Source organism: Phyllobates terribilis, unplaced genomic scaffold (genome assembly GCF_046119375.1).
Source record: "Phyllobates terribilis strain yellow unplaced genomic scaffold, ASM4611937v1 Scaffold_1__5_contigs__length_1240528914, whole genome shotgun sequence".
NCBI lineage: Eukaryota > Metazoa > Chordata > Amphibia > Anura > Dendrobatidae > Phyllobates > Phyllobates terribilis.
Window position 1 is genome coordinate 584,152,083 of NW_027362761.1, and position 25,286 is coordinate 584,177,368.

General features: G+C 48.8%; 1 protein-coding gene across 1 annotated transcript; it reads right to left on the reverse strand.

Annotated features, from left to right (window-relative positions):
- Positions 1–1,711: 1,711 nt before the first annotated feature.
- SKP2 (S-phase kinase associated protein 2) lies at positions 1,712–23,852 on the reverse strand. Its single transcript, XM_073681650.1, has 10 exons — positions 23,701–23,852; positions 16,048–16,310; positions 15,288–15,399; positions 14,838–14,981; positions 14,414–14,548; positions 11,673–11,771; positions 11,210–11,337; positions 11,039–11,090; positions 2,992–3,096; positions 1,712–1,986 (listed from the first exon to the last, which is right to left on the reverse strand). The coding sequence occupies exons 1-10, from the start codon at positions 23,703–23,705 to the stop codon at positions 1,779–1,781; spliced, it is 1,251 nt and encodes a 416-aa protein (XP_073537751.1). The 5' UTR covers positions 23,706–23,852; the 3' UTR covers positions 1,712–1,778.
- Between the last annotated feature and the right edge of the window lie 1,434 nt (positions 23,853–25,286).

The window sequence follows — 25,286 nt, forward strand, 5'->3', positions numbered from 1 at the left end:
AATACTGAACTATTTGCTTTCTACTGTGTATCACTGTATATAACCTACTGCAGAATGAGCTAACTGTGAACCTATCAGTGAGCTCATTCTGATCGCTGGAACGCGATGCAGCATCTTTTTATGTCCCGCCGTGTACCCGAGACCTAAATAAAGAGATAACAGCAATACACTGTTTTGGATGTGATCGAAATAAAGACACAGCAGACAAATTGTGTAAAAAATATATAATAAGACCGTAGTTAACGAGCACATTAAAAAGTTCCCGGTGACTCTCTATCATCCGTACATGAGCAGAGCGGCCGCTGACCTCGCACACGACCTGCACGTATCCTAAAAAGGGACAAGACGCTCATCCCGTCCCCCATAGAGGCGGCCATGATGTGACCCCGCCACATCTGACAGATCAGCAGACATTGGGCATTTTGGGTGATCGTTATGTCAGGTCTGTGCCCGGCTGGGACATCAGTCGTACAGCGCAGACCCACGGGCAGGATGCGTGCCAGTAATCTGTAGTAAATCCCCCCCATTTAAATACATTTTAGGGTCCAAATAACAGCAGAAATCTCCCCGTTGTACTAAACTTAGCAGAAATCTCTAAACCTAAATCCGTTTAACGGATCTGGAAACTTTGAGGGACTTCTTTTGGGCTATAGGTGATTCCTTAATTGAGTTCCCTTATTAGATTTTGCTTTTTGTAGACTCAGAGTTGCAGAATGAGTCAACTGAGGATCTAATCAGTGAGCTCTCTCTGACTACTTATAACCCTTATCCAGCACTTCTCAGCTGATTTATGGCCAAATCAAAGTTGCAATGAAGCTGATGGTCACAAGTCAACGGGGAGGAGCTCAGAAAGACAGATAAACTCTTCATTAGAAAGAGCTCACGGACAGATTCTCAGTTAACTCGTTCTGCCGAGGAAACAAAGCCAAAATGTGCAAACATTTTTCTGAAACCCATTTGCATAAATGACTTTTAGCCCAAAATATACATTTAATTTAAAAAAGAAAAATAAATAAAAAAAAATAGTAATTGTCCCTATAGGTGTCCATATCCTTTAAAGGAGAACTGCAGGGGAAGGGGGCATATCTGGCAACAAATTCTGGACTAATGACCGAACCCAGCAGCGTTCTTGGGGGGGTGGGGGGCTATGGTTCAGGTCATTAGACCCTCGGCCAGGCCGGGATCTGCAGGCGTTTTCTGGCTTCTAGGGAAGAGGACGGAGAGACGTCACTTCTAAAAAGTTATTACATCTGCGAGTAAAAATATAAGAAGGTTCCAAAAACAGCCGCTGATCCTGAAGGTGCCGGAAGTTTAGAGCTTTCCTTATTCAACTCGAAAGGAGTTATTCCCCCCCGGGGATGGATCATATATGTATTAAACACTAATGAATCATCATGGATCGCCCGGCTCCCCCTTGTGGCAGATAGAGAAGCACGGACCTTGCGACCAAACCTTCTTTCATATACATAAAACCGTCTATTTGGACCGATCGAAAAACACAGAACAATAAAATGAAAAGGCCGAACGCCTCCTACAGCTTATTATATAGATTATGACGAGGGATCACAGACCAGTGATGGGTCTCCTTTACATGGCATGGCAGCAGTGCCAGCTGGCGATCACATAGGTACATGGGAACATCTAAGTATTCTACATAGCGCCACCCCCTGGCTGTGCCCACATGAGCACCCCGTGACCCCCACATCACAGGTAATTCATACGGTTTTTATTGCAGGAGATTTCAAGTTTGTGGATCTGCAGCTCGGCGGACGCTCGGGTTACGAGTCTGTGAGGTTCATAGACAGCCGGCACTTCATGCCCCATATGGTCCGGTTCTTCCTGCCGCCTGTGGTGGGCCGGGCGATGGTGCTGAAGTAGGAGCTGTTTATCTTTGTGTGCAGGAGAGACTCCTTCAGCACTGGTAAAGAATTGTCCGTCACTACTCCGAACACGCTGAGGGTCTTCAGATGCAGGGGCTTCAGTTCACTGAAAAGAGGAAAAGAACAAAAAGGATTAGGGGGGAGAGAAAAAAGGATTAGGGGGGAGAGAAAAAAGGATTAGGGGGGAGAGAAAAAAGGATTAGGGGGGAGAGAAAAAAGGATTAGGGGGGAGAGAAAAAAGGATTAGGGGGGAGAGAAAAAAGGATTAGGGGGGAGAGAAAAAAGGATTAGGGGGGAGAGAAAAAAGGATTAGGGGGGAGAGAAAAAAGGATTAGGGGGGAGAGAAAAAAGGATTAGGGGGGAGAGAAAAAAGGATTAGGGGGGAGAGAAAAAAGGATTAGGGGGGAGAGAAAAAAGGATTAGGGGGGGGGGGGAGAGAAAAAAGGATTAGGGGGGGGGGGGGAGAGAAAAAAGGATTAGGGGGGGGAGAGAAAAAAGGATTAGGGGGGAGAGAAAAAAGGATTAGGGGGGAGAGAAAAAAGGATTAGGGGGGAGAGAAAAAAGGATTAGGGGGGAGAGAAAAAAGGATTAAGGGGGAGAGAAAAAAGGATTAAGGGGGAGAGAAAAAAGGATTAAGGGGGAGAGAAAAAAGGATTAAGGGGGAGAGAAAAAAGGATTAGGGGGGGGGAGAGAAAAAAGGATTAGGGGGGGGGAGAGAAAAAAGGATTAGGGGGGGGGAGAGAAAAAAGGATTAGGGGGGAGAGAAAAAAGGATTAGGGGGGGGGAGAGAAAAAAGGATTAGGGGGGGGAGAGAAAAAAGGATTAGGGGGGGAGAGAAAAAAGGATTAGGGGGGGGAGAGAAAAAAGGATTAGGGGGGGAGAGAAAAAAGGATTAGGGGGGCGAGAAAAAGGATTAGGGGGGCGAGAAAAAGGATTAGGGGGGCGAGAAAAAGGATTAGGGGGGCGAGAAAAAGGATTAGGGGGGCGAGAAAAAGGATTAGGGGGGCGAGAAAAAGGATTAGGGGGGCGAGAAAAAAGGATTAGGGGGAGAGAAAAAAGGATTAGGGGGAGAGAAAAAAGGATTAGGGGGCAGTGGTAATAAAGTTCTTACATCAACAAGGCTGGAGTGATCTGATAGCAACGACTGAGTCCGAGGTGCTGGAGCGGAAGCGGATGAAAAGCAGGGAAACAGTCAGCGGTGATCATCACGCTATCACTGTGGACAGGAGCTTGTTAGACACATCCCTCATGAGCATCACAGAGGATATTCGAGTGCTGCACAATTGTGTGTATATGGTGCAGCATCGCACAATTTCGAGGCGGGCATATCACTGGGGGAAGACCCCACATAACCACATTACGATTACGGAGAAAACCAGAGGATCACCATGTGCCCAAACAAGAGTTACAGAATATTCATGTGTTGGACAGCACCGTTCTATGTGCCAGAACTTGCCCTTTTCTCAAAGGAAATTACAAATTAGAAACAGAAAAAAAAATTCTGACTGTAAACTTTATTCTATTTTCTGTAAATGATTATGAGGCGGCTATCCTGCCTTACACTGGTCACATAGACCATAGGGAACAACATGCTGGAGATGACTAGGAGTGTTGTGGGCATTTGCTGTAACTTGTGCAGAGAGAGAGAGGAGGAGAGCTGTGACGTCACCTAATGTAAATGGTGGCTCCTTTGGTTTCTATATAGAGGTGTTACATGTCACTGTCATCCTGTCTGTGACAAAGAGCTGGCAAGTGGGGGCAGAACGCCCTTGTCGCATGTGGTAGTTAGATGTGGTGCAAGTCCCAGACAGAACCGATAACTGATGCAAACAAGTAGGACAGTAGGCACTTAATGCAGATTAGTCCTCCAGGAACTTGTATGGCAGTGCAGAACTAGTAAATCTGCAGATTATTGCACTGGACCAAGTGGGTGCCATCCTGCTTGTATTAGTTGTGGTAATGACAACGAGATGAATACTAAGAAGCGATTGCTACAGGACATTCTGCTATGAGACTCAATGGTCAAAAAAAAAAAAAAAAATCATACTATAAAAATATGTTTTCATGTATTATCTCTCGACATACACAAAATGAAGAAAAGTAAAATTTAATTACCATTATATATACACACTGCTCAAAAAAAATACTGCATGTGTATGATTCATTCTTTTGTGTGAGATATATATGAAAAAATATAATAACATATTATACATATATATTTATATACATATACATACATACATACATACATACATACATACATACATACATACACACACTGCTCAAAAAAATAAAGGGAACACTCACATAACCCATCCTAGATCTGAATGAATGAAATATTCTCATTGAATACTTTGTTCTGTACAAAGATGAATGTGCTGACAACAAAATCACATAAAAATCATCAATGGAAATCACATTTATTAACCAATGGAGGCCTGGATTTGGAGTCACCCCCAAAATTAAAGTGGAAAAACACACTACAGGCTGATCCAACTTTGATGTAATGTCCTTAAAACAAGTCACAATGAGGCTCAGTATTGTGTGTGGCCTCCATGTACCTGTATGACCTCCCTACAAACGCCTGGGCATGCTCCTGATGAGACTGAGTATTGTGTGTGGCCTCCACGTGCCTGTATGACCTCCCTACAACGCCTGGGCATGCTCCTGATGAGGCTGAGTATTGTGTGTGGCCTCCACGTGCCTGTATGACCTCCCTACAACGCCTGGGCATGCTCCTGATGAGGCTGAGTATTGTGTGTGGCCTCCACGTGCCTGTATGACCTCCCTACAACGCCTGGGCATGCTCCTGATGAGGCTGAGTATTGTGTGTGGCCTCCACGTGCCTGTATGACCTCCCTACAACGCCTGGGCATGCTCCTGATGAGGCTGAGTATTGTATGTGGCCTCCACGTGCCTGTATGACCTCCCTACAACGCCTGGGCATGCTCCTGATGAGGCTGAGTATTGTGTGTGGCCTCCACGTGCCTGTATGACCTCCCTACAATGCCTGGGCATGCTCCTGATGAGGTTGCGGATGGTCTCCTGTGGGATCTCCTCCCACACCTGGACTAAAGCATCCGCCAACTCCTGGACAGTCTGTGGTGCAATGTGATGTTGGTGGATGGAGCGAGACATGATGTCCCAGATGTGCTCAATCAGATTCAGGTCTGGAGAACGGACGGGCCAGTCCACAGCTTCAATGCCTTCATCTTGGAGGAACTGCTGACACACTCCAGCCACATGAGGTCTGGCATTGTCCTGCATTAGGAGGAACCCAGGGCCAACCGCACCAGCATATGGTCTCACAAGGGGTCTGAGGATCTCATCTCGGTACCTAATGGCAGTCAGGCTACCTCTGGCAAGCACATGGAGGGCTGTGCGGCCCTCCAAAGAAATGCCACCCCACACCATTACTGAACCACTACCAAACCGGTCATGCTGAAGGATGTTGCAGGCAGCAGATCGCTCTCCACGGCGTCTCCAGGCTCTGTCACGTCTGTCACATGTGCTCAGTGTGAACCTGCTTTCATCTGTGAAGAGCACAGGGCGCCAGTGGTGACTTTGCCAATGCTGGTGTTCTGTGGCAAATGCCAAGCATCCTGCACGGTGTTGGGCTGTGAGCACAACCCCCATCTGTGGACGTCGGGCCCTCATACCACCCTCATGGAGTCGGTTTCTAACCGTTTGTGCAGACACATGCACATTTGTGGCCTGCTGGAGGTCATTTTGCAGGGCTCTGGCAGTGCTCCTCCTGTTCCTCCTTGTACAAAGGCTGAGGTAGCGGTCCTGCTGCTGGGTTGTTGCCCTCCTACGGCCCCCTCCACGTCTCCTGGTGTACTGGCCTGTATCCTGGTAGCGCCTCCAGCCTCTGGACACTACACTGACAGACACAGCAAACCTTCTTGCTACAGCTCGCATTGATGTGCCATCCTGGATGAGCTGCACTACCTGAGCAACTTCTGTGGGTTGTAGAGTCCATCTCATGCTACCACGAGTGTGAAAGCACAACCAACATTCAAAAGTGACCAAAACACCAGCCAGAAAGCATTGGTACTGAGATGTTTTCTGTGGTCCCCAACTGCAGAACCACTCCTTTATTGAGGGTGTCCTGATAATTGCCAATAATTTCCATCTATTGTCTATTCCATTTGCACAACAGCATGTGAAATTGATTGTCAATCAGTGTTTCTTCCTAAGTGGACAGTTTGGTTTCACAGAAGTTTGATTTACTTGGAGTTATATTCTGTTGTTTAAGTGTTCCCTTTATTTTTTTGAGCAGTGTATATTACACACACAGATATATACACATATATAAACACAATAAAAAAAAAAAAGAATATTTTTAACATAGTAGAGGTGAGTTTCTGATGGTGTATTTGCACAGATGAACACGACAGCAGTGTTGGACTTATAGTTGCGGGGCCGTGCGTACTGTAATGCAGCGCCTTGCTGCATTGCTAAAATGTCCCGGGGGTGTGTTCTAGCTGACCATGTACCTCCCCTCAGGTGACTGATCACATGACTGTGACATCATCGCAGGTCCTGTGTACACTAAAAGGTATATAAATCCAGGTGGTTTGGAACCAGGGTGAAAGGCGTGAGGCCTGATCCCTGTGTGTGGGACACCATTAGCCTGGGGAGGCCTGGAAGGCAGAGGCTGGATCTAGGATACCAGTAGCCTTTTGAAGGCACGTGGCTTGGAGACTAGGTCTGGGAAGCCTTAAAGCCCCAGCAGTGGCAGAACCGAGCTGAGGGAAGCAGCTAAAACCCGGCAAAGGTAAAAAAGCTGCTTGATGTGGACATTGATATTGTTACCTTGCTGAAGGCGGCATCTGGAGCCAAGTGGGCATATATCTGTCACTGGAAAGGCTCTTGGACATTATATGTGTAATATGTCGGTGAGCCACTGAGATGGACTATGTTATGTGCAGTTTATGATGTGTAATAAAACTGCTGGACTGTGAAATACCGGAAAGACGTTGCATGTGTGCTTTAATTGACCCGGTGAAGCGAGAGCCCCTCAGCATGATGAAAAGCGCTACCTCACATGTGGTGGAGAACGCAGGCAACTGCAGCCTGGTTGCTAGGGGTAACGGCACAGGATGACGAGTGTGGATGCAAGCATCTTGCTGTGGCTCGGCGGGGTCACGAAGATTAAAGCATCTGGCTGTAACACGGTGGGGTTACGAAAATTTTCGTCGCACTCAAATCTGGTTTGCTGTGGCTCGGCGGGGCCACGAAAATTTTTCTGGGAAGAGCGGTGTGAAGTGTCTAGTGTGAACAGCGTACCGCGATGGCTGTGAACGGAGCAGCAAATGAGACTGAAGCTATTGAGCGATTAAAGTGGCGGTTAAAATCGCAGCAGGTATTTGAGAAACATCTACAGGACATGGTGCAGGAACGGCAGGAGCTGTTGGCACCGTATAGAATGGCAGCAGTGGACCATTCTGTGAACTCTCTGGGGGAGCCAGTATTGTCCCAGAGTGCCCGGGGAGGTGGTAAGAGATGTTGTGAACCGAGTCCTAAGACTGTTGCGTTTTTTTTTTTTTGTTAAAGTACCTCCTTTAGGTGTGGTTGTCCAAAGCCGGCGGAGTCTAAAAAGGGGGCGGATTTTCAAAAGAGCATTGAGTATAGAAAACCAAAATTTGTTACTGGTTGTGGGTTGGTACGGCCTAAAAATGACAATTTGACCGTTGAAAACGGGGTAGCTCCACGACACCATGGGGAATGACACAGACCCCACAACTGACGGTGACGCTATGAAAGTAGAAAGAGTTCAGTCAGGAGGGTCTAGACGAGGGGAGAAAGTCCCCCTCTCGTCGTCGATGGCGCAAGGGCCACAAAAAGGTAGTCTTTGCTGAAAGTGAAAATAAAGAAAATGTAGTACTGTGTGCCTTTGTTCCAAGTGTGGCTCCTCCTGTGGAGGCAGAAGAGGAGGTGATGTTGCCAGTAGCAACCTCCGGTACAGTACTGAGACAGAAGGATCTGACAGCCCTGAAAGAGGAGGCGGCCAGTCGTGACCAAGAGCTGGAGCCTATCAGCCAGCAGTGTCAGAGTGACGTGCAGCAACTAAGGAAAAACATGGAGAACGTGTCCTCAGACCAGCTGAGCCTGGAGTCTGAACGGCAGAAAATAAACCAAGTTGTGAGTTGCAGCGAGAACTGGAGGAAAGCAGCAAGGAAGTCAACAAATGGAAGGAAATGTTTCAGAAAATTAAAGAGGACCTTCGCAAAACCAAAGAGGAGGTTATTCGGTTGCAGTTTGACAAAGCGATGTCTGAAGATGAGCTGTGCGAGATGAAAGATCATTTCTCCCTGGTACAGTTAGAGCTGATGCAGAAGAAGCAAAGGCTGGATGAGGGTCTACACCAGAGGGATAGGGAGCTATCAGCCTTAAAAGGGGCGTTGCAGGATGAAGTTTCTGGACGTGATCAAGACCTAGTACGACTGCGCGAACAGTTCAACCGGGAACTGTGTGACTCCAAGAAGGAGCACGGTGAACTCATGAGGGAGCTGCAGCAATTCCAGGACCAAGTAAAGCCTCTAATGCAGGAGAAGGAGCGGCTGGAAGACTCTCTGCACCAGCGAGACCAGGAGCTATCCTCCCTGAAAGAGGCAATAAAAGATGAAGTGTCTGGTCACGACCATGAGGCAGAAAAGATGTGTGAAAAATTCAAAAGGGAACTGCAACAAACTAAGAGAGACTATGAGGATCTCCTCAGGGTTAAGGAAAAACTAGAGGATAAGGCGGATGCTGAGCATAGGCGCCAAATGATTGAGACCACTCTGCAGGACACCCGTAATGAGAATGATGATCTCTGCAGAAAGACCCTGGGTCTGGAAGCTCAGGTGAAGGAGCTGCAGAAGTTCTGTGATAATCTCCAGAGGGCAGATACGTGCCTTAAGGAAAGAATCAGCGAGATGGAAGCTGAGCGGAAACAGATGGAAGAGTCTATCGGAAAAGCCACAGACCAGGGCCAGGAGTTGGCCACTGGAGATGGGAGGTATGAAGCAAATACCTCCTCGAATAAGGCGAGCTCGGATGATTCGGTGGATGCAAGAGCCAAGATCAAGGAGCTCAAGTAGTCGCTACAAGCCCATTTGAAGCAAGAGAAGTTTGAGAGACTGGCTGTTGAGAGGCGAGCAGCTGAGCTAGAGGAAGAAGTTTTCGAGCTCAAAGGTCACGTGGCAAAGTATCACTCAGTGAACGAGGCCTCCTTGGAGAAGGAAAAGGGCAAACAAGTTGCACTTACTCCTTTATACCATGAGAAGGTGGACCTGAGGAGAGCTAAGAGAGTGTTAACAGAAGATAAGTATGAAACGGAAGTGGTCAAGATGAAAATTCTTGAATTTGTAGCTGGGAGTCAGCTCAGGGGAAGCATACAGGGTGAAGAAGCTGAAAGTCAGTTGTCCCTGAAACCTGATCCAGAGGATCATTTCGAGACCACTGGTGAGACAGAAACATCTCGGTACAAGTGCCTCATAGATGTACCCGAGGATTTGAGAGAAGAATGCACCAGAGAGTCAGTGCATGAAGAGTTTAAGAAGGCCGTGGGAGCCTGTAAGGTGTACTCAACCTCAGAAGCTAAACAACTGGTGGGCCTGTCCAGGACCGAAGTCACAGTGAAAAGGGTGGCTATCCTAAGTGACATGCACTGGCGATGTATTCGCACAAAGCGATTTGTCCGGGTTGAAGACGGAACAAGACATTAGACAACTGGAGTTTATGAGAAAAGCTCAAAGTCATCCGGGTGCCTCATGTTCTGGTGAGAAAGCTCATTGGGAGAAATGGCCGAGCCATGCAGATGATGGTAAAGAAGTCTGGTGTAATGAAAGTAAGCAGTCCACGTGATCGGCAGGACGGGATACCAGATTAAGACGGCATGGTGTCATTCTCCGCTGTAGGAACAGAAGAAAGTCTTGCATATATACGAATGCTGATGGAGTACCGAGTGACCTACCTGCGAGAGGTAGAACAGTTGAATCTCGCCAGACTGCGAGTGGAAAGGCAGCATCACCTGAGCAGAAGGTGGCAGCCGTCTAGAAATTGTGAGACCAGACAGAGAAAGGGCCCCCTAAATAACAGAACAGCTACAGCTGAAGTTAGGGACCTTTCAAGATGTCCTGAGAGTAGTGGATGTGGGTTTAGAGGTAGGGAGACCTCCAGTAACTCAGGTCTGAGAGACCCATACAAACGACCCAATAGAGTACGAGACCGTACGGAGTCGGACCGGACCTTAGATACAAGGGCAAGTGAGTCACACCGCTGTATGACTGACAGCTGGGAGCGGGGGAGGTCTGACAAGGTTACGACTCGGAAATGTGACTTGACGAAGTTAGTGACAATGACAGATGGTAGGTCCCTAAGGAATGGGCTAATGTTGATGACTCATGTTCCAGCGCAATTGTCAAGTACATGGTCTCTGTGTGAACAGTGGGTTATAATGTGATTGTGTATATTATGTGTTCAAACCCACAAGTTTGAACAGAGGGGGGGATATGTAATCCAGCGCCTTGCTGCATTGCTAAAATGTCCAGGGGGTGTGTTCTAGCTGACCATGTACCTCCCCTCAGGTGACTGATCACATGACTGTGACATCATCGCAGGTCCTGTGTGCACTAAAGGGTATATAAATCCTGGTGGTTTGGAAACAAGGTGAAAGGCGTGAGGCCTGATCCCTGTGTGTGGGACACCATTAGCCTGGAGAGGCTGGAAGAGAGGCCTGGTGAAGCCTGGAAGGCAGAGGCTGGATCTAGGATACCAGTAGCCTTTTGAAGGCACGTGGCTTGGAGACTACGTCTGGGAAGCCTTAAAGCCACAGCTGTGGCAGAACCGAGCTGAGAGAAGCAGCTAAAACCCGGCAAAGGTAAAAAAGCTGCTTGATGTGGACATTGATATTGTTACCTTGCTGAAGGCGGTATCTGGAGCCAAGTGGGCATATCTGTCACTGGAAAGGCTCTTGGACATTATGTGTGTAATATGTCCGCGTGCCACTGAGATGGACTATGTTATGTGCAGTTTATGATGTGTAATAAACTGCTGGACTGTGAAATACCGGAAAGACGTTGCATGTGTGCTTTAATTGACCCGGTGAAGCGAGTGTCCCCCAGCGTGATGAATAGCGCTACCTCACAGTACGTATTAGTGATTTTTACCTTAAATCCAGGCTGACAAGATCAGGACATCTCTGCAGTAACATCTCCACATCTGCAAAGCAAATAAATATAGTATCACAGTGGAAAGGACTGGTCGCCCCCCAGGTCAGCACATCTTTACAGACGCCTACAGTCATAACACTACATGTTACTGTATACACATATATATACCGACGGGCTCCAGGTTCTGTCTGTAGCCGCTGAGATTTAATTGTGTGATGCTTCTAGGGAAGTTCTCCGCCGCGTTCTTCACGTGGTCCAGTGTGAAGTCGCACCAAGACAAGTTTAATTCCTCCAGGCTGTAAGACAAGAGAGGACATATAGATGGGGGGTGGGAGAGAAAACTTCTCCCATCATGCGAAACTTGTGTGTCTTTACTACAACCATTTCATTGGTAAGGCTGAATTCACACCAGGCGGATTTGCTGAAGATTTTAGCTGTGGATTTGAGCAGGAAAAGTCTCCAGCAGAATAAAGGTAGATGGCAAGTGGGTGAGATTCTGCTCAATAGACTGCAGTGATTTTCGGCGCAGAATTTGATCGGCTCTACAGATTTTTATATCCCCGGTCACAGCTTTAATCCGCAGCCAGTTGGATGCACTTGGACATAACGCTAGCAATGTATAATGTCTGACCTCGTGCAGCTCTTTAGCATCTGTGTAAGCGACTCTGGAGAGAAGCCGGAGCAGCCGCCGAGGTTCAACCGCACCAGATCTGAATTCTGAGCGATGGCCCTGAGAAAAAAACATGCAACATATATTTTTATAGCGGTGATCCTTAATTTTTAACTTCAGTCATTTTTCCTCTTTAATATGATCCTGTTCACGTTTGCTGCAATCATCATATACAATGTCTGGGCGCCGTATATCTGACTGCAGCAGCAGAGTGTCCCGGCGGGTCAGATAAAATATAATTAGAAGATCCGACCAGAAAAAATAGCGGGAGACGAGAGTAGTCCAGCTTTTCCCAGCGCTGCTCCAGGTGATTGACAGGTTTCTCCCATAAGGAGACACCAGTCCATCTCTCCTGGAGCGGTGCAGTGAGGGCTGGACTAGTCTCCTCTCCAGCTACTTTTCCCAGTCGGATCTTCTAATTATATTTTATCTGAATGGCCGGAGCATTTCAGAGAAAGGTATTTCTTGCTGCAATTGTACAACCAAGTTCGGGTTCATGCTGCCTGTGGCTTGGGCAGCACAAGTCACCAGATAGCTTCACTTTAAGACCATGACTACAGACAGACTTAGCTATTTTTTTTTTTCTACAGGTTTGCATGGAGATTTTAACTCGGCACATCACTTTTTAGGAGACTTGTCTTCATTCATGTAAACAAAATTGCATGCAAGTGGCTTACATCCCCGGCACGGATGTCACAATGTACTAATTTGGAGTACAGATGATGGCAGTGATAGGTCAGCTCAGCACCTGTGTAAATCTGGGGAGAAGTTGAAGCAGGAGATGGGTTATCAGAACAAACACTCAGACCCACGCTGACCCATCACCTGTACTCCAAGAGTGGGGACCTGATATCAATGCAGCTGAAGACAGGAAAACACACTGGGGAGAAAGAAGGGGTTTGGAAGACACTTACATGCAATTTAATTTTTTCTACAGGTTTGAAGACAAATCCTTTAAGTGACTAGCAAAATTTTTTTAAACTGTTTTCTAAGCTGTGCAAAAAAAAAAAATCTAAAAAAAAAATAACTAAAGAGGATTTTGGGTTCTCACCATATTATTTATTTATATAGCGCCATTGATTCCATGGTGCTGCACATAATGAGGGGTTATATAACAGATACAGATATCACTTACAGTAACAAACAAACAATGAGACTGGTACAGGGGGAGGAGGACCCTGCCCTTGACGGCTTACATTCTACAAGAATAGGGAAGGAGACAATAGGTTGGGGGTTGCAGTAGCTCCGGTGTTGTTGAGGAGGCAGCGGGGTCATGGCAGGCTGTAAGCTTGTTTGAAGAGATGGGTTTTCAGGTTCCGTCTGAAGGATCCGGATGTGGCGGATAATCGGACGTGTTGGGGCACAGAGTTCCAGAGGATGGGGGATATTCTGGAGAAATCTTGGAGGCGATTGGGTGAGGAACGAATAAGTGTGGAAGAGAGAAGGAGGTCTTGGGAGGACCGGAGATTACATGAGGGAATATATTGGGAGATTAGTTCAGAGATGTACGGAGGAGAGAGGCTATGGATGGCTTTGTAGGTCAGCGTTCGTAGTTTGAACTGGATACGCTGGGGGGAATGGGAGCTAGTGAAGGGATTTGCAGAGGGGGATAGCAAAGGAGTAACGAGGCGAGAGATGGACCAGATGTGCAGCAGAGTTAAGGACGAACTGGAGGGGTGCGAGAGTGTTAGCAGGGAGGCCACAGAGGAGGATGTTGCTGTAGTTGAGGTGGGAGATGATGAGGGCATGCACAAGCAGTTTAGTAGATTGAGGGTTGAGGAAAGGACGGATTCTGGAAATATTTTTGAGCTGGAGGCGACAGGAGGTGGCGAGAGCTTGGATGTGGGGTTTGAAGGACAGAGCAGAGTCGAGGTTTACTCCCAGGCAGTGGATTGTCGGTACAGGGGAAAGTGTGATGACATTTATTGTTGATAGAAAGATCAGGTGGGGAAGATATGCGAGATGGGAGAAAGATGAGGAGTTCAGTTTTGTCCACATTGAGCTTGAGAAAGCGAGAGGAGAAGGAGGATATGGCTGATAGACACGCTGGGATTCTGGACAGCAGAGAGGTGAGATCTGGGCCAGAGAGGTAGATCTGGGTGTCATCAGCGTACAGATGGTACTGGAAGCCATGGGACTTTATGAGCTGTACCAGGACAAGGGTATAGATTGAGAAGAGTAGGGGTCCTAGGACAGAGCCTTGAAGGACTCCAACAGAGAGGGGGCAGTGTGGAAGTGGAGGCGCTAAATGTGTGGTTGGAAAGGTATGAGGAGATCCAGGATAGGGAAAGGCCTTTGAAGCCAAAGGAAGAGAGGATCTGTAGTAGGAGGCAGAGGACAGGTCTAGAAGGAGTACAGAGAATTGTCTGTTAGCTTTGGCTGTAAGTAAGTCACTAGTAATTTTGGTAAGGGCAGTTTCGGTGGAATGGTGGGGGCGGAAGCCGGATTGTAGGCTGTCGGAGAGAGAGTTACATAAGAAGTGGGAGGAAAGTTCAGCGTGAACGTGTTGCTCAAGGAGTTTGGAGGCAAATGGGAGCAGCGATATGGGGCGGTAAAAATCTCTCAGAGCCTTCATTGGGGCACACAGGTAACAGGACGCCTTTACTTAATATTGTGATTAGACACTTTCCTTATGTGAAATGTGTGCAGTGTTTGCTCGGTGGACACCGCGTTCATGACGCAATGTTTCACGCGTTTCTTACCCCATGACATCGTCAGAAAGCTCCAGGCCTTCCAGGCTCAGGTTGTGCAGGTGGTGGCAGCGAGAGATGATGCTCTGCAGAGTCTCTGGCGTTATGTTACAATTCGAGAAGTCTACGTGCTGAAGCCGCAGGGGTCTGGAGGAGAGAAAGAAGACATGTCTGTCACTGAAGTTTCCAACAATGCACAGAATCGGACGGCGCTATAAATCACAGCCGGTTATATGGTCCCCAAATATCGAATAATGCAGCAGAGCTGTGCGTGACGTCTTCCATTAGATACTTGTACAATTCGGTCCACGGATTGAGCTCCGCACCATGTACGAGCCTGAGCGCTATACTGTGCACCATGCCGGCTTTCCTGCACGTTGGGTGTGGGGACTATCGAGTGTTTTTTTTTCTTCCAGGATCAGCAGTAATCGCTCACCGGACTTTTCTGAATATCGGTTCTCCGATGCACGACCTCGGGCAGCGCAGGACTACAACTCCCAGCGACAGCAGGTTCCCGATAACGCCGTTTGCCATGTGTTTGTTAGTGAGATCCACGCTGTGCCACAATGATTCGTCACACCTGAGAGAGAAGAGACGGCATTAATTCTATTTCTTCAGCCATTTTTTATGCAAACTGAATATCATGATTAAAAGGGATCAGTGACCCCTCGCCAGCGGGTAAGCAACGGCATCATGTAGCGGGGGTCCAACATATAGACACGCAGGGGCTTTCAGAGCGAGAGAAGCTCCTAGTAAAGTTCCCTCTGGTTTCGACAGTTGTCATTGGTGCGGCCCATAGCAGACCACTGCTTTAGGCTGGAATCCCCCTTTATAAAAGGATTGGTCTGTACGAGGCCTTACATTCCTATACATGTTACGGACTTACGACACTCTGCTCCACTGCTTGCACACCCGCGGCAACAGCATGAGATCCGTCAAATGGAGGTAGGAAAATATGGCCAAAAGTAACTCGTCCGGCAGCAGATCCCAGGAAATCACTGTGGGGAGAAGAAAAAGGGTCACAACCTGCAGAAATGTCCCACAGAGACCACCGCAAATCTAATCTCCATCTCAACCATGAGACAATGTCAAGAGCAAAGAAGCCAAAAGGTCCGGCAGCATCGCTCTGCTGCCTGTGGTGCAACTACAACTCCCAGCCGGCCCCGACATAGTCCGCAGTAATATACCGCAGCCCTAAGGAATGTACCGCAGAATCGGTATACAGATGCCTGGCCGATGTCCTGTATATACCTGACCACCATGTACCATAGTATCAGTATATCGGTGCCTGGCCAATGTCCTGTATTTACCCGACCACCAAGTACCACAGTATCAGTATATCGGTGCCTGGCCGATGTCCTGTATATACCCAACCACCATGTACCACAGTATCAGTATATCGGTGCCTGGCCGATGTCCTGTATATACCCAACCACCATGTACCACAGTATCAGTATATCGGTGCCTGGCCGATGTCCTGTATATACCCAACCACCATGTACCACAGTATCAGCATATCGGTGCCTGGCCAATGTCCTGTATATACCCGACCACCATGGACCACAGTATCAGTATATAGGTGCCTGGCCGATGTCCTGTATATACCCGACAACCATGTACCACAGTATCAGTATATAAGTAAGTACCTTGCTTAGAAGGCCTGGTCGCCCTGGAACGTCTGGCAATGAAAAACCCCTCGTCATCCTTCTCCTTGCGTCTCGGCCGTTTTGCTGGTGGGGTCATGTGCATGATTTGGTCCTGGGGAGTGTTCTCTGTGTCCTGTGGATCTTTCTCCATCGGGGTCACCCCCAATCCACTCAGCAGATCCGAACTCTTCTTTGCGTCCCACGACCAGGAGCTGAGCCTCGACGTGTTCCCGGCCGAAGCAGGAATCTCCTGAAGGTGTTTCCTATAGGAAGAGTCAGACATGGTGACCGGACCCTCATGGTGTCTCCTCACAGCCTGCAGCCCCCCACCACACTCTCCATCCCACTCACTGCCAGATTAATACTACACACAACCTGCCACAGGGAGGCGCCAACATGCCCGCCACTGAAGCTATAAATTAGGAGTGGCCATATTGTGGCCCTAACGTCCCGACCCTCCCCTGACAGCAGACATCGGGGAACAGGAGGATTAGGGATGTCAAGTTTCCCTTCCAGATCCTGTTCCCAGGAGTGAAGCCGCCGTCACAGGGGCCCCATCTCCACAATGAAAGCAGATGCACGCTGGGCCGACAAATCTGTGACCCCTTATGGCTGAGACCCCCAATCAGACACAAATATTCACTTATCCTCTGGAGAGATTATAACTTAATAATGGGGAAAAACCATTAACCCCTTCTAAACCTGTCTTTGATCACCAAGCCATCTCGACCAGCTGCTAATTTAGCCATAAGCAGCTCCCACAATGCCCTTCACCTGATAGTTTTGTGTGCCCTATATATTTAGAAGCTCTGTAAGGGGTGCACGCGTCTTCTTGTGCAAAGTGGCTTCGGAGATAAGTGGCAGTTATTTCAGAGGCAGTTAGTCAGGGTAGGAGTCAGGTAACCAACACTTTAACCACTTACTCTCTATTAACTAGGTTTCTGTTAGCTCTCACTTTTTGCTCCACAATCCTCCACTTTCTAGTAACCCCCCAAATCCCTACACCTAGGAATAAACTCTTCATCTCTCCCTCCATCCTCCCCATTCATCTCACCTCCTCCTCCGAATTATTCCTCAACATTCAATCCTGGATCTCCAAACACAGACAGCCACCCCATGCTCTCTCTAGCTCCGACCTGCTAACACTTTCTCTGCTCCTCCTCACTGCTGGAGATATCTCTCCAAATCCTGGTCCTCCTCACCATATCCCAACAGTTACTTCTTCCTCCTATCCACGACCTTCCACAAACTGTCGCAACCCTTCTAACCTCATACCCATCCAACTAATCCCCACTCCCTTAGTTGCTCTAACAGGAGCTCTATGGAACGCTCGCTCTGTCTGCAACAAACTTTCCTTCATCCACAATATTTTCATTACAAGCAAACTTTCCTTCCTCGCCATCACCGAAACATGGCTCACCCCCTCTGACACAGCCTCCCCAGCTGCACTTTCATATGGCGGATTCCACCTTTCCCACACACCCCCGCCCCAACGGCAAACATGGCGGAGGCGTAGGTTTTCTCCTATCAGAACACTGCGCTTTCACCCAAATCCCACTGCCACCCTCCGTTGCACACACAGTGCACCTCAAAAGAGGGGAGTGTATCTATTCCCCCTCCAACTGGCCGTCGTTTATCGACCCCCAGGGCAAGCCACCACCTTCTTAGACCACTTCACCACCTGGCTGCTTCACTTCCTCTCCACTGACATCCCCACTATTATAATGGGCGACTTCAACATACCCATTAACACTTCCCACTCGTCTGTCTCCAAGTTCCTATCTCTCACTTCCTCCTTTGGACTCACTCAATGGTCTTCCACACCCACCCATAAAGATGGCCACTGGACCTCATCTTCACCTGCCTCTGTTCCCTATCTAACCTCTCTAACTCACCACTCCCTCTCTCTGACCATAACCTCCTCACATTCTCTACCCTCTCCTCTCCAGGTGCACAATCCCCACTCCACAAACTTACACACCGTCGCAGAAATCTCAAACACCTTGACCTACACTCACTCTCTGAATCCCTCCTCCCCCTTACAGACAAATTCCTTACACGATGCAGACAATGCTGCTGCCTCATATAACACCACAATAGCTGCAGCTCTAGACTCGATCGCCCCTCTCACACACACACACACACACACACACACACACACATCTCGCACATTCAACAGGCAACCCTGGCACACTAAACTTACTAAAGAACTGCGCCGGGCCTCCAGGGTTGCGGAGCGGAGATGGAAAGGGTCTCACTCCATCGAGCACTTCATCGCATTCAAGCAATCCCTCACTAATTTCAAGGCCGCACTCACTACAGCAAAACAAACCTACTTCTCATCTCTCATATCCTCCCTGTCTCACAACCCTAAACAGCTATTTAACACTTTCAACTCTCTCCTTCGTCCCCCAGCACCTCCTCCCTCTTCTCTCCTCTCAGCCGACGACTTTGCCTCATTCTTCAAACAGAAGATTGACACCATCAGACAAAACTTTTGCCTAAAGTTCACACAACCCCTCCTCATATCTACTCAACCCTCCTCCTCCAAACCCCACTTCTCCACCATTACACAAGGTCAAGTCTCCTCTTTACTCTCCAAATCACACCTCACCACCTGCAAACTTGACCCAATCCCATCCCATCACTAACCTTACCACAGTCTTCATCCCAACCCTAACCCACCTCTTCAATCTGTCACTAACAACCGGTGTCTTCCCCTCATGTTTCAAACATGCCGCAATCACACCCATCCTCAAAAAGCCCTCCCTTGACCCTTCCTCTCTGACTAGCTACCGCCCCATATCACTCCTCCCCTTTGCCTCAAAACTACTAGAACAACATGTCCACTTTGAACTGTCCTCCCACCTCTCCTCCTGCTCCCTCTTCGACCGCCTGCAATCTGGCTTCCGACCGCATCACTCGACTGAAACTGCCCTGACCAAAGTCACCAACGACCTGTTAACTGCCAAATCCAAGCGACACTACTCTGTCCTCCTCCTTCTGGACCCGTCATCTGCCTTTGACACAGTGGACCATTCCCTCTTACTCCAGATTCTCTCATCTCTTGGCATCACAGACTTAGCTCTATCTTGGATCTCCTCATACTTAACAGACAGGACATTCAGCGTCTCCCACTAACGCACCACCTCCTCATCTCGCCCCCTATCTGTCGGTGTCCCCCAAGGTTCAGTTCTAGGACCTCTGCTCTTCTCCATCTACACCTTTGGCCTGGGACAGCTCATAGAGTCTCACGGTTTTCAGTATCACCTCTATGCTGATGACACACAGATCTACCTCTCTGGACCTGATATCTCCTCCCTACTAACCAAAATCCCACAATGTCTGACCGCCATCTCATCCTTCTTCTCTGACAGATTTCTAAAACTCAACATGGATAAAACAGAGTTCATCATCTTTCCGCCATCTCATTCAACCCTCCCAACTGACCTAGCTATCAACGTCAATGGCTGCCCACTCTCCCCAGTCCCACAAGCTCACTGCCTTGGAGTAACCCTGGACTCTGATCTCTCCTTCAAGCCACATATCCAAGCCCTTTCCACTTCCTGCCGACTCCAACTCAAAAACATCTCCCGGATCCGTGCATTCCTCAGCAAAGACTCTGCAAAAACACTAGCGCACGCCCTCATCATCTTCCACCTCGCCTATTGCAACCTCCTATTCTGTGGCCTCCCTTCCAACACTCTTGCACCTCTCCAATATATCCTAAACTCTGCTGCTCGACTAATCCACCTGTCCCCCCGCTATTCCCCGGCCTCTCCTCTCTGTCAATCTCTTCACTGGCTCCCCATTGCCCAGAGAATTCAGTTCAGAACTCTAACCATGGCATACAAAGCCATCCACAACCTGTCTCCCCCGTACATCTGTGACCTAGTCTCCCGGTACTTACCTGCACGCAACCTCCGATCCTCACAAGATCTCCTTCTCTACTCCCCTCTTATCTCCTCCTCCCACAATCGTATACAAGATTTCTCCCGTGCATCCACCCTACTCTGGAACTCTCTACCCAAACACATCAGACTCTCGCCGACCGTGGAAACCTTCAAAAGAAACCTGAAGACCTACCTCTTCCGACAAGCCTACAACCTGCAGTAATCACCGCTCCACCATACCGCTGCATGACCAGCTCTACCCCCACCTACTGTATCCTCACCCATCCCCTGTAGATTGTGAGCCCTCGCGGGCAGGGTCCTCTCTCCTCCTGTACCAGTCGCTGACTCGTTTTAAGATTATGTAAATGCTTTTGTTATGTATATCCCTATCACATGTAAAGCGCCATGGAATAAATGGCGCTATAATAATAAATAAATAATATTATACACATACATACACTGCTCAAAAAAAATAAAGGGAACACTCACATAACACATCCTAGATCTGAATGAATGAAATATTCTCATTGAATACTTTGTTCTGTACAAAGTTGAATGTGCTGACAACAAAATCACACAAAAATCATCAATGGAAATCACATTTATTAACCAATGGAGGCCTGGATTTGGAGTCACCCCCAAAATTAAAGTGGAAAAACACACTACAGGCTGATCCAACTTTGATGTAATGTCCTTAAAACAAGTCAAAATGAGGCTCAGTATTGTGCGGCCTCCACGTGCCTGTATGACCTCCCTACAACGCCTGGGCATGCTCCTGATGAGGTTGAGTATTGTGTGTGGCCTCCACATGCCTGTATGACCTCCCTACAACGCCTGGGCATGCTCCTGATGAGGTTGAGTATTGTGTGTGGCCTCCACGTGCCTGTATGACCTCCCTACAACGCCTGGGCATGCTCCTGATGAGGTTGCGGATGGTCTCCTGTGGGATCTCCTCCCAGACCTGGACTAAAGCATCCGCCAACTCCTGGACAGTCTGTGGAGCAACGCGACGCTGGTGGATGGAGCGAGACATGATGTCCCAGATGTGCTCAATCGGATTCAGGTCTGGGGAACGGGCGGGCCAGTCCATAGCTTCAATGCCTTCATCTTGCAGGAACTGCTGACACACTCCAGCCACATGAGGTCTGGCATTGTCCTGTATTAGGAGGAACTCAGTGCCAACCGCACCAGCATATGGTCTCACAAGGGGTCTGAGGATCTCATATCGGTACCTAATGGCAGTCAGGCTACCTCTGGCGAGCACATGGAGGGCTGTGCGGCCCTCCAAAGAAATGCCACTCCACACCATTACTGACCCACTGCCAAACCGGTCATGCCGAAGGATGTTGTAGGCAGCAGATTACTCTCCACGGCGTCTCCAGACTCTGTCACGTCTGTCACATGTGCTCAGTGTGAACCTGCTTTCATCTGTGAAGAGCACAGGGCGCCAGTGGCGACTTTGCCAATCCTGATGTTCTGTGGCAATTGCAAAGCGTCCTGCACGGTGTTGGGCTGTGAGCACAACCCCCATCTGTGGACGTTGGGCCCTCATACCACCCTCATGGAGTCGGTTTCTAACCATTTGTGCAGACACATGCACATTTGTGGCCTGCTGGAGGTCATTTTGCAGGGCTCTGGCAGTGCTCCTCCTGTTCCTCCTTGCACAAAGGCAGAGGTAGCGGTTCTGCAGCTGGGTTGTTGCCCTCCTACGGCTCCTGCTGACAGTGCCCACTACTAAAGAGAATGAATATTCACTCCTCTCCATGCCCATAGTCCCGGAGTGGAGAGGAGTAAATATGCCGGCAGCAGCAGCTCACATCAGCGTCTGAGAGCGCATGGTAGTGACATCATGCACTGCTCAGACTCTGACATGAGCTGCTGGCAGACAGGACGCAGCGCTGGAGCAGAAGGGAGGAAGGAAGGAGAGTATAAGTATTTTTTTTTTTTTATATGTGCAGTGATACCAGGATTTGGGCGGGGGGATGAGGGGGGCTACACATACCAGGATTGGGGGGAGAAGGAACACAATTTAACCCCTTCAAGAAATATGATGTCATATGCCGTGTCCCTGCCTTTGATGACAGCTCACACGCTAAACCTGCATCTTTCCACACAGGATAGATGATTTAATCAGCCATCATGTGCCTCAATAGCCACAGAAGGAGCGACACCTCACCTGCGGCTACTAACCTGTTAAATGCCGCTGTCAATCTGACAGCGGCATTTAACAGGCTCTGGCAGCTGGGGGCGCCGTTCCAAGCTCTCATCACTGCACCTGTGATGTGATGGCGCGTCGCCAATGGTTTGTCATGACTGCCAAGGGGTCTGCTGAAGACCCCCGTGCTGGTCATTACAATCCTCCTCTGAAAGCTGCTGCTCATAGGAGATGATTATTTCCACGATACATAGTGTCAGCTGTGTGTACCACAGGCGATCAGTTGATTGAAGCTGTAATCTCCTAAGGAGACGACTGAATAGTGGAAAAGGTTTTTTTTAAAAATATGAAAAAAAAAAAAAAAAAAAGCCAAATAATAATCCCTTCCCCAGCCCCAGATTGCAAAAGATGGCAACAAAAATGTGTTTTTTTAAGCTGTTAGGCTATGTGCCCACGATGCAGAAATGGTCAGGATTTTTTCCTGAGCGTTTCTGCATCTCCCTGGCAGAAAAAAAGCATGCGGATTGTACATGTGTTTTTCCTGCCAGGGACAAGCGGATGTGAAGCGTTCTTCACATGTATTTCTGCATGCGGGTTGACAAGCGCTTTCCAAGCAATTTTAGCATCACTTGGAAAGTGCTTGACAACTTGGTCACACTATATAAATCCATGCAACCGGCAACCAACATGGATTTATATAGTGTGACCGTAAAGAATGGTAAAATATAAATACACACTTACCCTCTGATGGCCCCTGGTGTCTTGTTTCCCTCCGTCCTGGCTTGCCGGCAGCGGTACACTGCACTGAAGGACCTGCCAACGTCAGCGTCGCGTGACTTGTCACATGACTATGACGTCAGCGCAGGTCCTTCAGTCCACAGCCAGCAAGCACAGACAAGGAGAGCGGGGGCCGCCAGAAGGTAAATATAATCTTTATTTTTTATTTTATTCTTTTTTTTTACAGGTTCTATGGTACCCGGGTCCGGAGGAGAGTCTCCTGTCCTCCACACCCGGGTACCATCCACACATTGAAACGCATAGAATGCGCAGGTCCTTATCTAGTGATGCATAGTCCATGCGTTCCAATGCAAGTCAATGGCGGCGAAAACGCCACGCTTCCGCAAAATAATTGGTAGTGCTGTGGATTTTTCCGCAATGATAATCCGCAGTGGAAATTTCCTCAGCATGTACACAGCACAAGCAGATTATCATTGGGGGACATGGCAGACCTTCTACCATGTGTTTTTGCCGCTGCGGAAACGCTTAAAAAACGCATCGTGGGCACACAGCCTTAGAGGCGCTTGTACAATAAAACCTATTGATGCGGCTGGACAGGAACGGGTTAATGACCCAGTAACAGACAATCCCTTATACTGCGCCGTCATCTGCTTAGCGGCTCCAGAACTACAACTCCCAGCATGCCCCCACAATCTTCAGCCGTCAGGGAATGCTGGGAGTTGTAGTCTCACGACAGCCTTCTGATAACGGGATCTGATCTATTCCCAGAGACACAGCATTGCACATGCGGGGAGTCGTAGTCCTCACGGCCACACCAGCAGCATGACGTACATCACCGCATCACTGCCCCCCGCCATTGTGTCTCACCTCATCGTGACGAGCGGCCGCCGGCTCCGGGTACGAACTTCCCGCGTCCTTCTTCCCTCAGAAGCACAGGACGCAGCGGCGCGGTGACGTCACACAGCGAGCAGGCGAAGAATGTGTTCTCGGGCCGCGTAGTGACGTCACGTGCGCCTCACTTGAGTGCCGAGGAGGCGGAAGTCTCTCACAAGGCCCCTGTTGCCCCTGGCAACCACTGAATGTCTCCATAAATAAAAACTGTGCATTAATGAAAGCTGGAGACACAAGGAGAAAACCTGAGACAGGTGTAATGAGGGCCAGTGAGGGTCAAGTGGTGGCTCAAGAGTCAACTCCCAGTGTGCTGTTATCACAGCAACACTAGCGCTACACAGCGATAACTTACTGATTGTGGGGGTCCGACACCGATCTGCAGAAACTTACTGATCATGGGGGTCCGACCGCAAGGACCGACACCGATCTGCAGAAACTTACTGATCGTGGGGGTCCGACCGCAGCGACCGACACCGATCTGCAGAAACTTACTGATCGTGGGGGTCCGACCGCAGGGACCGACACCGATCTGCAGAAACTTACTGATCATGGGGGTCCGACTGCAGGGACCGGCACCGATCTGCAGAAAATTACTGATTGTGGGGGTCCGACCACAGGGACCGGCACCGATCTGCAGAAACGTACTGATCGTGGGGGTCCGACCGCAGGGACCGACACCGATCTGCAGAAACTTACTGATCGTGGGGGTCCGACCGCAGGGATCGGCACCGATCTGCAGAAACTAACTGATAGTGGGGGTCCGACCACAGGGACCGGCACCGATCTGCAGAAACGTACTGATCGTGGGGGTCCGACCGCAGGGACCGACACCGATCTGCAGAAACTTACTGATCGTGGGGGTCCGACCGCAGGGACCGGCACCGATCTGCAGAAACCTACTGATCGTTGGGGGTCCGACCGCAGGGACCGGCACCGATCTGCAGAAACGTACTGATCGTCGGGGTCCGACTGCAGGGACCGGCTCCGATCTGCAGAAACTTACTGATCGTCGGGGTCCAACTGCAGGGACCGGCAACACACTGTACAACAGGGCACTTTAATACCCTAAAAACAGAGCGATAGGGCACATGCCTGCCCTATGCTCTATGAGGCCGTCTGGAAAAGCCAAACGCAGCTATCAGCAGCCTCACAGGTCGGGTATGTGCATGGACACTCTATGATAATGGGGATAAAAGTGCCGGTCACAGGAGTCGGACCCCCACAGATCAATATCCTGTGGATGGGGTCACATATGATAGGATTAGACAAACTAATCATAAGACTATTATGTGACACGTGTGACATGTGTTTGTGCATCTAATCCTATCATGTGTGATACGGTCCACATAGCCATGTATCTAATCCTGTGTCACATATAATAGGATTAGACAAACAGACCATAAGATTTATGTGACATGTGTGACATGTGTTTGTGTATCTAATCTTATCATGTGTGATACGGTCCACATAGCCATGTATCTAATCCTGCGTCACATATAATAGGATTAGATACATGGCTCAGCAAATTATATCACACATGATAGGATTATATACACAGACTG

What these genes read in the sequence shown, in the direction of transcription:
- SKP2 (XM_073681650.1), bottom strand. An exon ending in CCGATATTCAGAAAAGTCCG is followed by an intron (nt 14,549 to 14,837) that starts GTGAGCGATTAC and finishes TCTCTCCTCCAG; the next exon opens with ACCCCTGCGGCTTCAGCACG. An exon ending in ATCACTCCAGCCTTGTTGAT is followed by an intron (nt 1,987 to 2,991) that starts GTAAGAACTTTA and finishes TCCTCTTTTCAG; the next exon opens with TGAACTGAAGCCCCTGCATC.